Raw genomic sequence first — 13972 nt, forward strand, 5'->3', positions numbered from 1 at the left:
TATTGGCAGCAAGCATATGGGATTTTGGCTTCATCAGAAGTGATTGGAAATTTAGAATGGATCAATCCTAGGCTGGAACGTACAATTGAAGGCTACGGACTTTGACAAATCCTGAACTATAAAGATAGACCATTTTGTAGCCAACCCACCCCATCTTTGGGATTAAGGCTTCGATGTTTGCATGCTTGTTTATATGTAAGGATGTCCTCCAATTCTTCTTATAGCTCCTATAAGAAATGAAAATTAGTGAGGCATTGCAGACTTCCTGAAATTTTAGTGTGCCCTTTAGTGAGAGGGAGAGTGTATAGTCACCTATAACTCTTGAGTTAGAGACTAGCTAGGATGCCAGATTCTTATCTGTTTTTATGAGCATAGGCATAATTTGTCGAGTTGAGTGTGTAATTTTGACCTATAAGATTTTATCCTAAACTTTCTATAAGAGTGCCGCATGAGCAAGCTTCCGTCTTCAATCTCCATAATTTTCTCATGAGTTACTATATCCGATCTTTGATGGACATCAATTTATTTCATTCATAGAAAGGTTTGCATGATTATTTTACTTTTTATAGTTGAATTATCCACGGTCTAGATTAGATAACTTATGTAATTTACTTGTTTATAAAGTTTAATCATACATATTAACATGGTTCTCTTTATGCTCCGCTTTCTACATAGATTTCAGTTGAGCAATCATCCATCACAGGTTTGACACCCAATATGGACCGAATATCAAAACTCCCAGAAGACACAAGGAAGCACATACTCTCTTTCCTGACAACACGAGATGCTATTCTGACAAGCGTCTTGTCCAAGACTTGGAGGCATGATTGGCTTAGCATCCCCTGCCTCAACTTTGGGCGAGATTTTTTTCTCCAAAACTGGAATTTGGATGATGTAAGTTACCGGATGGCCTGCAAAGATGGTCCTGATCCTGAAGATGCACTAGAATTCCTGGAGTTTCTTGACACAGCTGTTATAAGCAAAGGGCCAACACTTCAAAAGTTACACCTTTATATACCTCCGATAAATAGCTTGCATTCAAGAATAGCTTCTTGTTTGGACAGGTTGATAGTTGACGAGCTTGTGGTTGATGTCATTGGAGATTCAATAATTTCTAAGCTTAGTCGTTCATACTACGTGCCAAAGTCTGTTTTATCTTGCAGATCTATGACTAAATTATATATTCAGGGGTGCAACCTATCTGGTATATCTATAAGTGAAATTAATCTCCCTGCATTGCGCGAACTTTCTGTGAACAATGTCATAATGGATCAGCAGATGGTCGAGAACCTAGTAGATAGTTGTGCTGGTGTTGAGAAGTTGTGCCTCAATGATTGTGAAGGTTTTCAATCACTTAAGATTTTAGGGCATCCTAACCTAAATTATCTTGAACAGAAGTGTAACAGGGGCTTGGAACTGTTTGAGATCAGCACAACCAATCTGCACTCACTCTGTTATTCACCACATAGTAGTACTCGTTGTGCACTTGTCTTGGGAAGCTCTTGTCATACTTTAACACATATCGAGCTAAGTGGTAAGCCTATCATGTACTATTGTTCTCAGGCTCATAGTTTCATTAATATTTCGGGTGCCTTGATTCTAATGTAATTGTGTCTATTTCAGGTTTTCGCATTGAAGATGGACTAGACTTCCGCTTCTGTCGAAGGTTATCAGATTTAAGGCTGTTAGGATGTTGTTTTAGTAATGAATGGTTGAACCGACATCTATCCCAACTTTCTTACCTCGATGTTTTGGAGATTGCTTGCGACTCTAAAACAGTACATTTAACGATAACATCCGTCCATCTTCAAAGTCTGAAAATCCGGTGTGAGAGGCAGTTGGAACGAGTTCAGCTTAATTGTCCAAACCTGCACGACTTCATTTTTTGCACCCATGGAAACATAATCTCTCTTTCCTCTGAAACAACACTAGCACCTGCCTGCGTTACCCTTCAGCTACAAATAAATGGAGCAGGAGATAATACATGGGATGTCAAGCTTATTGAACTGCTCAGGCAACTAAGGCAGTCTAAATATTTGTCTATCGAGACAAAAATAATTGAGGTACATCTTGTTCTGAGTGATTCATTCAAGTTATTTGATCTCATTTACTATGAGAAACCTAACTTATACTTGCTCTTTGTTAAGAATGTAATAATTCCGAGACCACTGAGGCTGAAAACTCAGTCACCACTATGTGAATTTGAGCAACTGAAGCTGTTTCCCGGATATTCTGTGAGCTGTCTTGATGTTACTAGAAGCATTGAAGCCATCCTTTGGTTGTGTCCTCGACTGAAGACTTTTCACATGATGGATGAAAGACTTGGTCCTTCTCCTTCTGTTCATGCTCATCGGAACCCAACATTATTGAAAATGTTGTTGAAGGTGTGATTATCTTTCTAATTCTCCTTGGCCGGAAAAGAATTTCTCTTGAGATTATACTTTTACATTTTTAGTAATACAAAAAAAAAAAAAAAAAAAAAAAAAAAAAACCCCTTTATTTATACAATCTGATCTTTCTAAAACAAAGAAACAAAAAATTACAATCTGATAATGGGTTTTTTGTTTTTTCAAAATTATATCTTAATTGACTTAAATGCCATAATATCCAATGATCTGAAAAATGGTATTCTATATATTTTTATAATTCATTCCTCAAAGATAGTTAATGAATTTGGTATCATGAAAGGTACCAACAGAAAAGTAGAAAACTACAACTTTGTACTACTAACAGAAAATCAGGTTGAGAGAATGAAGTAGGATTTTTGATTGATGAAACTAAGAAGGATTGCAAACAGTGGTTGAGGCACCAATCTTTACTAGGTGACTTTTAAGTCACTACTCCAGTACTCCCACAATTTCATTCACTACACAAAAGCTCCTATGCTTTGCCCTTCTTTCTCTTTACTCGCAGCAAAAGCTGTCAAAATGATCCTATCTACCCCTGCCATCATTTGTCTTCTTTGCCCTGAAAATGCTGCTCCACTACCTCTTCTCCTAACAGTCGTCCCTCTTGCCCCTTCTTGGCCTGTTGCAAATACTCGTATATAAATTTCTTAATTTAGAAAGTGACTAATTTTTATTTTTTGACGACCTAGAATCCATGCTGGCCATTATTTAGGAACAAAATTTGTACATAAAAGTGTTTTCTTGGTAGTTTGTATGCTTTTTAAACTCTTGAACCATATGCTATTACTCATTGTAGGATTCCCTTGTCAAGAGGTTTCCCGTTTTGATTATATTGATTTGGATGCTAGCTAACCTTTGTAGTTTCTCTGGTTTTGATTCAGTTGAGTTACAACGAGTCAACTGAATTGCCTCTGACCAGCTGTGGATGTTATCCATCTCTTCCCGTCAATTGTTGGCGGCACGCATTAAAAAATTATGAGATCACGGAGCAACAAGGATTTGAAGATGATAATGGAAGCTTGAGAAGATTTCTTGACCGTGCTGTTACTAGAAATTAATAGGTGTTCTTACTATGTGACGTTACTTTCCTCTTCAAGAAAGTAGTGCAGTGCAAACTATGTGATCTGTATGTACCTTTTGTTAGAGACCCTAAGGGGATATCGTTCGTGTTGGTGCACTGTTGTCTGTAGAATCATCTAAGTTGAATGTAGCTGAAGTGAAGCCCTTGAACTCCCTTTGTTTCACGTTGTAATGTTTTGCAGTTAAACTTTTACTCTCTTAGGCTCTCCTTGCTCACTGTGTAGTGTATTGTTATTGCCTAAGTAATGTAATTGGATGTTTTTATTTGGATTAAACACTTGTGCGAGTTGTGTCGTTATCGATGTTAAACTTTTACCCTCTTAGGTTCTCTAACATATTATTGAGTGATCAACCCTCACTGGATTGAGTGTCGCTCACATCTAGTATAAATCAAGTAGAACGCTGAACTAAACGTAGTTGATCATAAGGATGTGGAGTTGGCTTGATGGTACCACTCCCATATCGTAACCTCGAGGTTGCGGGATCGATCCTTGCCCCCAGCATATGCTGGAATTTCCCTCGCCCTCCGTTGTACCCGCCCTTGTGGCTCATATGAATAAAAAAAAAACGTAGTTGATCATCAATCGCTTTACAATTTTTCAATTTAGAGTCCACAACTTGTGATTATGCCTGCAATTTCTACCCTAATTTGTTTAGTAAATTAAGAAATATTTGAATTGACTAGTTATCGAGCCCCGCGGCGCGCGCTTCGTATGGTTAATCGGAAAAGTTTATTTTGGCGCTTAACGTTAATGTGTAATAAGTTTGTTGTATCTTGACATAGTGTTGTTGCATTTTATAAATACAATGTTATCATTATATATAGATTAATAAAGTTGTATTTGTTTATATAGCAATAATTTATAACGTGTAGTATAATTATTGTGTATTCTTGTCAATTCATAATGTAGCAATAACTTATAATGTGTATGTTGATTATGTAAATAGTGATGTTGTATCAAATTAAGAAAAGATGATTATATACTCTTGAATTGTAAGTTGATTTGGGCTTAGTCTTCCTTTATTTTAAATTTAATTATGTTCATGTATTTGCATGTTCTTGAGCAAGTGCTTCGCTGAAAATTAGCCAGCCGTGAGATAAAATCGGTTCAATGCGGGCAAAATTTAGTTTGTATCGGTCAAATCGACTAAAATCTCGGTGTTTTGAAAAACACCGCATCAAAACCATCTTCGACTCAGGTGAGCTTTGGTTCGGGGAACATTCTTCAGCTTGAATGAGCCTCGGTTCAGATGAACCATTTTCGGCTCGGATGAATCACCTTCGACTCGGATGAACCTCCTTCGGCTCGAACGAGGTTCAGCTCGGATAAACCACCTTCGGCTCGAGTTACAGTCAACAATGGTCAGGATTTTTAACCTCGGCAATGGTAAGGAGCTTGAACTTGGCAAAGCTTGCAAAGGGATGAGCTTTGGCTCTCAAACATGGTATGTGCTTGGGTGAGCTTTGGTTCGGATGAACCATCTTTGGTTCTTGCTGAAACACCTTCGGCTCACCCATAACACCATTAGCCTGGGCTGAATTACCTTCGGTCTGGCTGGAAAAACCTTTGGCTTGGGCTGAATTACCTTCGGTCTGGCTGAAAAACCTTTGGCTTGCCCAAAACACCTTCGGCCTAGGATGAAACTCCTTCAGGTAGTCCTCCGTGTCTCCCCGTCAACGTCTGGCAAAATCAGCTCTCACTCCCTTTAACAGACGATGGAGAAGCAAAGCATCAATGGCGGAAAACTACCGACGCCGCGAAAAAAGCTACCAAAAGAGAGAGTATTCGGAGCAAACGATGTTCAATTATCAAAAGATGAAGCAAATCAGCTAATTAATTTGTTGTATTTTGACATAGTATTTTTTGTATCTACAAATATAATGTTATTATTATATATGGATTAGTAATGTCGTTGTTGTTTATGTAGTAAGAAATTATAATGTGAAATTTAATTATAGGTCGTTCTATTTTATGTGAATGGGTTGGTGTTTTTTTTTTTTTTTATTATACCAAATTAATAAAAGATGATTTATGTTTGCAATTATGAATTATTTTAGTCGGATCTGATCAATGTGCATTTAAATTTGGGTTAAATTGTGTTTTTTGTATGGTCGATGCTCTAATTTTTCTCTTTCTCTTCCTTTCTCTATCTTATCCTCTTTCCTTCATAACCCATATTTTTATCTCTCCTATTTAATCTAACTTTTTTTTTTCTCCCGAACTTTATCCCTTCTTCTACCCCCCTATCTCCTTTGAACTGGTCTCTCTATCTTTCAGCTTGCCCTATCTCTTAGCCCCTCTTTTTCACTCTCTTCAAACCCTTCGCTTTCGTAGTTCCTTTTCTCTCTCTCGATGATTATCTCTATTTTGGCCCTTGTTTTTCTACCTACTTTTCCTTTTCTCTTCTTCTCCTCTTCTTCCCTCCTCTATCTTAAGTAACCCAGACCGACTAATCCTGGACTGAGTAATTCTTCAAGTAAACCCTGAATGAACCCTCAAGTAACCACTGACCGAGTAACCCCTGACCGAAATCTTTAGGTAACCCTGACCAAATTACTCAAGTAACCCCTGACCGAACTCCTTAAGTAACCCCTAACCTAGTAACTCGAGTAACCCCTTACCATGTAACTCCTCGAGTAACCGTTGACCGAGTAATTCGAGTAACCACTAATCGAGTAATCCCTCGAGTAACCTTAACCGAGTGAACCTCTCGAACAACTCCTATCTGAACCCCAAAAGTAATCCTTGAGCGAGTAACTTGAGTAACCTTTGACTGTATAACTCGGATAACCCCTATCAAAATAACTCGGGTTACCCTTGCCACACGGTGTGGCTTGCTATATCAAAAAGTTGTTGTTTGATTATATATGTTGTGACAAAATCGAGTTTAAACAAGTGAGAAAAGATAAAACAATAATCGAAAATTATAGGTCGCACTTACTCCCTCTCTTCCTCTCCCTCGAGCCTCCTCTTTTGTTCTTTATTATTATATCATATACTCTTTCTCTATCCTTTTTACTCAGTCATATTCCCTATTAATCACTTTCTTTATTTCTCTTCCAACCCCCTTGCATTTCTTCCATCCTTATATATTTTTTAGCCTCTTTCTATCTCATCCTCTTTCCTTCATAACCCATATTTCTATCTCTCCCATTTTTTCTAACATTTTTTCTCCTGGCCTTTTTCTAGTTTACTCCTTATCTCTTTTGAACTGGTATCTTTATCTTTTGGTCTGCCCTATCTCTTAGCCCCTCTTTGTCTCTCTCTTTAAACCCTTCGCTTATCTAATTCTGTCTCGATGATTCTCTCTATTTTGGCCCTTGTTTCTCTACCTCCCTTTCCCTTTCTCTCCTTCTCCACTTCCTCTCCTCCTCTATTTTTTAATCCCTGACAGACTAACACCGGACTGAGTAATTCTTCAAGTAACCCCTGAATGAACCCTCAATTAACCGCGGACCGAGTAACCCCTGACTGAACTCTTTAAGTATTCTTAACTGAATTACTCAAGTAACCCCTGCCCGAACTCCTTAAATAACCCCTTACCTAGTAACTCGAGTAACCCCTGCCCAAGTAACTCAAGTAACCCATGACTGATTAACTCCTCAAGTAAGGAAAGAGGATAAGATGGCGTACCATGGTTAAATCATTATTGCATCTGAAATTTGTGAAATCACGATTAAGAGGTTGTGTTAATGTGGCTGTGAATGATATTTTCTCTCTCTATGATCGTTTGACAGGTGTGGAGTATGTGACAAGCTGTGACATTTAGATGAAGATTACAATATGAATATAGACATGGAGTATTTGTCAAGGAGTTTAAATCAGATTACACTTTAGAGCATCCAATACTAATTGTTTAAAATTTTAAAAACTTAACTAATTGCAAACACCTTATTACTTATGCTAAAAAAATTAAACTCATTGCAAAGCATTATACTTCTTACTAATTGATTACATAAATGAAAATATAACTCTTTGAAATTAAGTTAATATATTATTCCCGTACCAAAAAATTAGGAAAAGTTTTTAGACTATTGAATTTTTTTTATGTACATTTTTCTTTAGAACATTGGTCTTAAGATGATTAGGTAAAAATAGAGCATATTACCACAAATGGTTATAACTACAATTCTACAAAACCGAACAAAGGGCTGCATCACCCTTGTTAACAAACTAATTACCCTAGTAAACTAATTATAGTTGACGTGGTTAAAATGTTGATTATTCAACCTTTGTTGCAGTTTCAGCTGCATCTCAATCTAAAAAAAGTCGATGTGGAATAACTGGAGGAGACATGAGTCTTTGATCCCTGACAGTTGTAGATGTAGAGGATAATTTCTGATTCTTTATAGTTGGAGAAATTGATGACGTTTGGTGTATAGTGACAGAAGATACTGCTCTAGATACCCAACTTCCAACTCTAGCACTGCAATTTCCTTTATAAAATTTGTTGCAGGCTGAAACCAAGCAATAGGCATAGAGTGAAGAAAAATTAGAAAAAACAACAAACTAATAGTACAATCCAAGAGAGGTTCTAATCACACATAAGCACCAAACTTAAAGAGAGTTTTCTTTTGATTAGTGATACATATGCTTCATAGTACATAACTTTGGGACTGTAGAAGGTTCATTTTTCTTGTAGGAGGACACTCCAGAACCTAATGCATTTTCTAAAGCACACCGAACAGCGAATTGATCCTGCAACCTTTTCTCGTGTTGTAGAATCTAGAAACAATGTCAAGACAGAAAATAATAAGTAATCGACAATCTGATAGAGGGATATTTGAAGAAAAGGGACCTCAATGCAGAAAGTTTAAGCATAATTCACTTCTGAGTTCTGACTTCTTGTTTCAGTGAATGAGATTAATCAACTAAAATAGTTTTTTTCATCTAAAAACACAGCCTTGTTAACTAATTCTTTCATCAATGAACATATATTTGACCACAACATCATACTAAAACATACTCTAGTAAAACAGAAAACCAATCCCATGTTTTAGATTATGTTAGCTAATAAATTTAGCATTAGGCCATATATTTGAAGACATGATTCAACCACAATTCACACCCGCAAGGAATAAATCTTCATCCATATAATAAAATTAGAAGGAAAAAAATGGGGAGAGAGAAATAGAACCAAATCTGAACTCTGATCTTGCACAATAATGCTGTGTATCATCCATAGTAACCAGAAAATGGTGGCCATCCCAGAAAAAGATCCCATAAAATCAAACCTATCAAAGCACATTAAATGGAAATACCTAAGCAACTTTCACGAATTGATGCTTAGTTTTGTTCGTCAAAGAAAACACCAGTAGTAATGAACACAATACCTCTATGAGTTTTGAGTCACAGAGAGAAAAAACCTTCTAAAAAAACACAAAGGATCTCGTGTTAAGAACTTGATATTCAGAAAAGAGTTATACACAAAATAATTTCTTATTTACAATAAACTCCCTGCATTGACTTGCAGCCACTAAGCTCTCCTATTTCAAGCACCTCAAAATCTCTAATACTACTTTGTATTGTTGTGTTCTCATTAGCTGCTTTCCTTCTGTATATATGCAACGTAAGACCTATCATTATTTCCCTGTCATATATTGCATATGCAGTTGCTTTTCTACAATTGAAACTAAAGAGAGACAATTGCCCTTTGCGACCCCTTATACACCCATAATCAAAATCACCATAAACTCAAACAAGATTGAGAAACAGGACACTCTTTGCATTAATATCATTATCCAATCAAACCTACAAATTGCTATCCCTACTATAAACCTTCAACCCCAATTCAAAAACTGAACATTACCAATGCAAATAATATATCAGTTAAAAAAATACAACAAATTAACCCTAAAAAAAATATAAAAAGAAAAGAAAGAGACCTTTTTAGTGCGTTGAAGAACATCGGGTTTAGACTTAGAACGCAAAGACGAGACCAACGAACGAGCTTCTGTTTCATACTCTACAAAGGCAAAACCCTTAGGTTTATCTGTTTCTCTATCACGCGGAATGTATAAATCAAATACTAACCCTGCTTGGATCCTATCAGTAACTCTCTCGTCCAAATTACCTGTGTGCAGTCATCTGGCTTCACAGGCTTGTAGAGATCACCCTGAAATAATAAATAATACAGGTAAAAAAAGAAGGTCTAAGTTTGTTTAAAGGAAAACAAGTGGATCAATCTGATTAAAGAGAGCTTACATCAATAATAGGTGGCTGGCCCTTGAGACCAACTTTCAAGTGATTCTTCTTAATCTCATAAGAGATGGACCTTGAATTTGTCCCAAGTAGAATGGGTACGTTTACAGTAACTTCTGGCAAGGACTGTAACCATGAGTAGTTCTCCAAGTGTTGACAAATCCCTTTGTTTGGTCCTGCACCAATGTACTTCAAAGAGTAAATAAGAAAGGTTGATTGAAAAAACATATCAACTCCTAACAAAAACACAAAGAAAATTTCCTCACTTCCACATATGACCCTTGTATCCACGTTAAATCTGTGTGCTCTTGTAAAGATCAATGTATAAAATTTTGACCAAACAATTTAAACAAAACCTAAAAAAATTGACATATGCAATGAAAATTCCAAAAACATGCAATTAAAAACCCTATATTAAGACTATTAATTAGCTCACTAATCCATCTTAGAAGAACTCTACACTGACTAAACTGAAAAAGAAAACTAAGAACCCTAGACTGTGAATTTGATATTCGATGATTGAAAACAAACTCACTCATCCGACCTGGTTCAATGCATTGATTCATGAATTCAGATACTTTTTCGAGTCGAAAACTCATTCTAAAGCGCCTTAAAATGTCTCTTTCTTACCGCATATCCACTTAACCCAAAAGGCACAATTTATCTCTTTAAGAAACCCAAAAGCCCCTTCAATGGAAAATTTCTCCTTTCTATCTTCCCCAACAAAAGTTCAAACCCAGATTTTAATTTCATAATTCTAAAACAAAAAATACATATAAATTCAAATATCCAATAATAAAACCAAAAAATTCGAAAGAGGAAAGTACCTCAACTGCAAAGAGACCGTTCTTCAAGAACTGCGCAATGTGACTCCCTAAAAACCGAAGACCGACCCAATCCCTATCAATAATCCTCGTCTGAAGAAAACAACGAAAATAAGAAATAGTGAATGAAGAATGAACGAGAAATCAACACCAATTAGGGCGTGTTCGGCACCAGCGTTTAGGTAGCTTTTGAGTAGCTTTTAGCTTTTTGACTTGGTCAAAACGCTACTTGATAAAAATTAGACATGTTCGGCAATGTAGTGGTGAAAGTAGCTTTTAGTGTTTTAAGTAGCTTTTGCCAAAAGTTATAAGTTTTAACGTTGGATTAGCTGTGGGAATTTTTTGTTATTTTTGTTTTTTCATTTTTTATTTATTTATTTTTTGAAAATTAGGTATAGAATTTTTATCCAAAATTTTAGGAAATAAAATCCAATCTGTTTTTTTTATCCTTCAAATTTGAAATACTGTTTTTAATACTTATCAAAATTTTAACATTGAAATTTGTTTTGATGATTATCTCATGTCTAACGTTCAAATATTATATAGCCCTATATATGACTTGATCTGACATTCTATTTTGCATTCTTCATTTCAAATCATTTTTTTTAAAAAATAAAATTGTCATTCCTTCACAAAAGACGTAGCTTTGCATTGCTTCTCTGGTAAATTTTGTCTTCTTATATGTCTTCTTAAATTATTGGTTTCTAGTATTATGAATTAAGCTTTATTGTATGTTTTTCCTATTGTAGATATTAGCATCGGGTCGAATTGTGGTTCTCATATCCCATTGCTTTTCTCGAATTAAGGTATGAATTCATATTCTATTTGGTCTACAAAAAACTCTTGTGGTTCTATTTAGGTTTTTGGAATTAGATTTAGATTGAGCTTCAAGTAACGTAGCTTAGCACAAGTAATATTCCATGATAAAGACAATTCAATAAATACAATTATAATTAATAAAGTTCTGTACAAATTGCTAGCCGGTGACTGGAAAAAAAAAACAATAAATATAATTAATAAAGTTCATCATCAATGCTTATTATTTCTACCACCTAATATTATTGAATTGTAAGTTGAATTTGATTAGCTATTTCAGAAATCTATATTATCATTATATGAGTCAAAGTACAATCAAGTTATGAATTATGTACTTGTACTACGGTGGTCTCTAAATGCTAAGATTAAATTATTAAATCCTAGTTTGGAGGAGACAAAGTAGAGAGTAGAAAAACAGGATTTTTTTTTTTTGTAAAAGACCAATACAATTTCATCTAAGCAACGTCATCAATTAATGGAACAAGATAAAATAAGATATCTATATGTATGTAGATAGTTATGTGTAACATATGTTAGCTAGAATATTGGATAATTAACTAGAATGTTGTACAGTTGTACTCATATAGATCACATAGATTTAAGACTAGTGTTATGCTAGCTATGTCTATAACCTTAGTATGATCTTAATCAATGGGAATAAGGAAGAATTTCATTCCTTTTTGATACACTTATTTTAAAGGTAGCATGTATGTCTTCATATACTATACAAATTTAATATATATTAATAAATTTGGGTTTTATACTAGATGGCTTCATCTAGTAAACAGGAGGCAACTAAAGACATTTTCAAATGGAATGATGAAAACATGATGATATTGTGTGATGTATGCCTTCAATTTATTAAAGACAATGGTCGTTCACAATTTTTAAGTGGAAGGAAATTCAAACATAAGTTGAAAAAAGAATTGGATGGGTGTTTATAAATACAAATAGCTGCAAGCATAAATATGATACAATGAGAAAAGATTGGCGTCATTGGAAGGCTTTGAAATCAAAAGAAACTGGTTTAGGATGGAATCCGCAATCTGGTAGAATTGAGGCCTCGAATGAATGGTGGGATCAAAAAAATTAAGGTGTGTACACATTAAATTTTAAATAGGATTCTGTTATTCATTAAAATAGAATTATATGACATATTTAAATTTGATTTTTTTTTTTAATGAATTTGTAGGAGAAATCAGATTTCAAAAAATTTCGTCATAAGGGTATTAGTGCAAAGCTTGAAAACAAATGGGATAGTTTATTTGAAGATTCATGTGCTACAGGGGATAATGTGTATGCGCCTTCAACAGACCCTGTTATTAATATTGAAGAGCAAAACATAGAACATGAGAATTATGATGAAGAGCATGAAGAAAATCCGGAAAATGGGAGTAACTTTTTTCAAAGTGACCAATTTACATCTGATTTAATGAATGATAATTTTTTCTAAAATTTTATGGAACAAGCTAAGAATTCAGTGTTACCAAATCCGGGTGGTGCTTTACAAGTGACTAATGAAGGTGCAAATGCTAGTACTCATGCTTCTAAAAAGGCCCAAAAGCAACCTATAACAAAGAATAATGTTGTCCAAATGAAGCGTAAGAGAAGACAATCAGCAGGATCAACAATGTTGTCTCATAAAATTGGTGAAATGACAGAGTGTGTTAAAGCTTATGGCTCAAAGTAGCACACCTAATGCAAGTACTCAACCATCCTCATCCACAATTACTAGTGCCATGCAAGTTCTCAATCTTATGGTACAAAACCATATTTTAGAGAAATATTGTGATGTTTGGTTTTATGCTATTTCTGTGATTGAAGATCAAACTAAAAGAGAGGTGTTTTTGAATATGGATGATGATGAGAGTAGGCTTAGATGGTTGCAACACTTGTATTTGAATAAAGACAATTAGATAAGATCTTTTTAGGTAGTTTCGATTTTTATCATTCAATATGTTTAAAATAAGTAGCTTAATTAGTTATTTGTTACTAAATTTTATTTCGAATTATTTGCTCCTAAAATAATAGTGTTGGTACATGTAATTAATTTCATTTTTTAATATTAATAAATTTAGTTTAACATATATATATATATATATATATATATATATATATATATATATATATATATATATATATATATATATATATATATATATATATATATATATATATATTATATCTATGTGTTTTGTTTCATCACTTGTTATTGAAATGTAATTACAGATATGGACATTGATGACGATAGAAAGCGTAAATTTTGGATTGCAATAGCATATGCTATATCTTTAATATATACTTATTATTGTAAGTATATCTATAAGGAACCGTGTATGACTTCATATTTTACGGGAGAAAAGTGGATAAGGGAAGTGCTAAATGGTCATCCTATTCGATGTGTCAATGCATTTAGAATGGAGCCAAGATTATTATTGAGACTATGTAACGACTTATCTTCAAAATATGGATTGAAAGCTAGTGGTAACATGTCTATAGTAGAGAAAGTTTGCATTTTATTATATGCACTGGCTCAAGGGGTATCAAATAGAGTTTTGGGTGAGCGTTTTCAACGATCCGGCGATACAATAAGTAGAGTTATTCATGAAGTTCTCTACTCAATCTCTAGTAGAAAGGTAAA

The 13972-nt window shown here is 34.6% G+C and overlaps 1 protein-coding gene across 1 annotated transcript; it reads left to right on the forward strand.

Moving 5' to 3' along the window:
• The first annotated feature begins 717 nt into the window (after positions 1–717).
• LOC145594283 (F-box/LRR-repeat protein At4g14103-like) lies at positions 718–3466 on the forward strand. The gene is made up of 4 exons (XM_081650617.1): positions 718–1534; positions 1624–2063; positions 2148–2384; positions 3290–3466. Exons 1-4 carry the CDS (start codon positions 718–720, stop codon positions 3464–3466), a joined length of 1671 nt encoding a protein of 556 aa, XP_081506743.1.
• The last annotated feature ends 10506 nt before the right edge of the window (positions 3467–13972 follow it).

This window comes from Chenopodium album, chromosome 19, assembly GCF_948465745.1.
Source record: "Chenopodium album chromosome 19, dcCheAlbu1.1, whole genome shotgun sequence".
Lineage (NCBI taxonomy): Eukaryota > Viridiplantae > Streptophyta > Magnoliopsida > Caryophyllales > Amaranthaceae > Chenopodium > Chenopodium album.

Bases quoted from the DNA above. Each gene is read 5' to 3' on its own strand.
- LOC145594283 (XM_081650617.1), top strand. From the start codon at position 718: ATGGACCGAATATCAAAACTCCCAGAAGACACAAGGAAGCACATACTC. The intron at 1,535-1,623 runs GTAAGCCTATCA...TGTCTATTTCAG, and splicing joins AACACATATCGAGCTAAGTG to GTTTTCGCATTGAAGATGGA. The intron at 2,385-3,289 runs GTGTGATTATCT...GTTTTGATTCAG, and splicing joins TATTGAAAATGTTGTTGAAG to TTGAGTTACAACGAGTCAAC.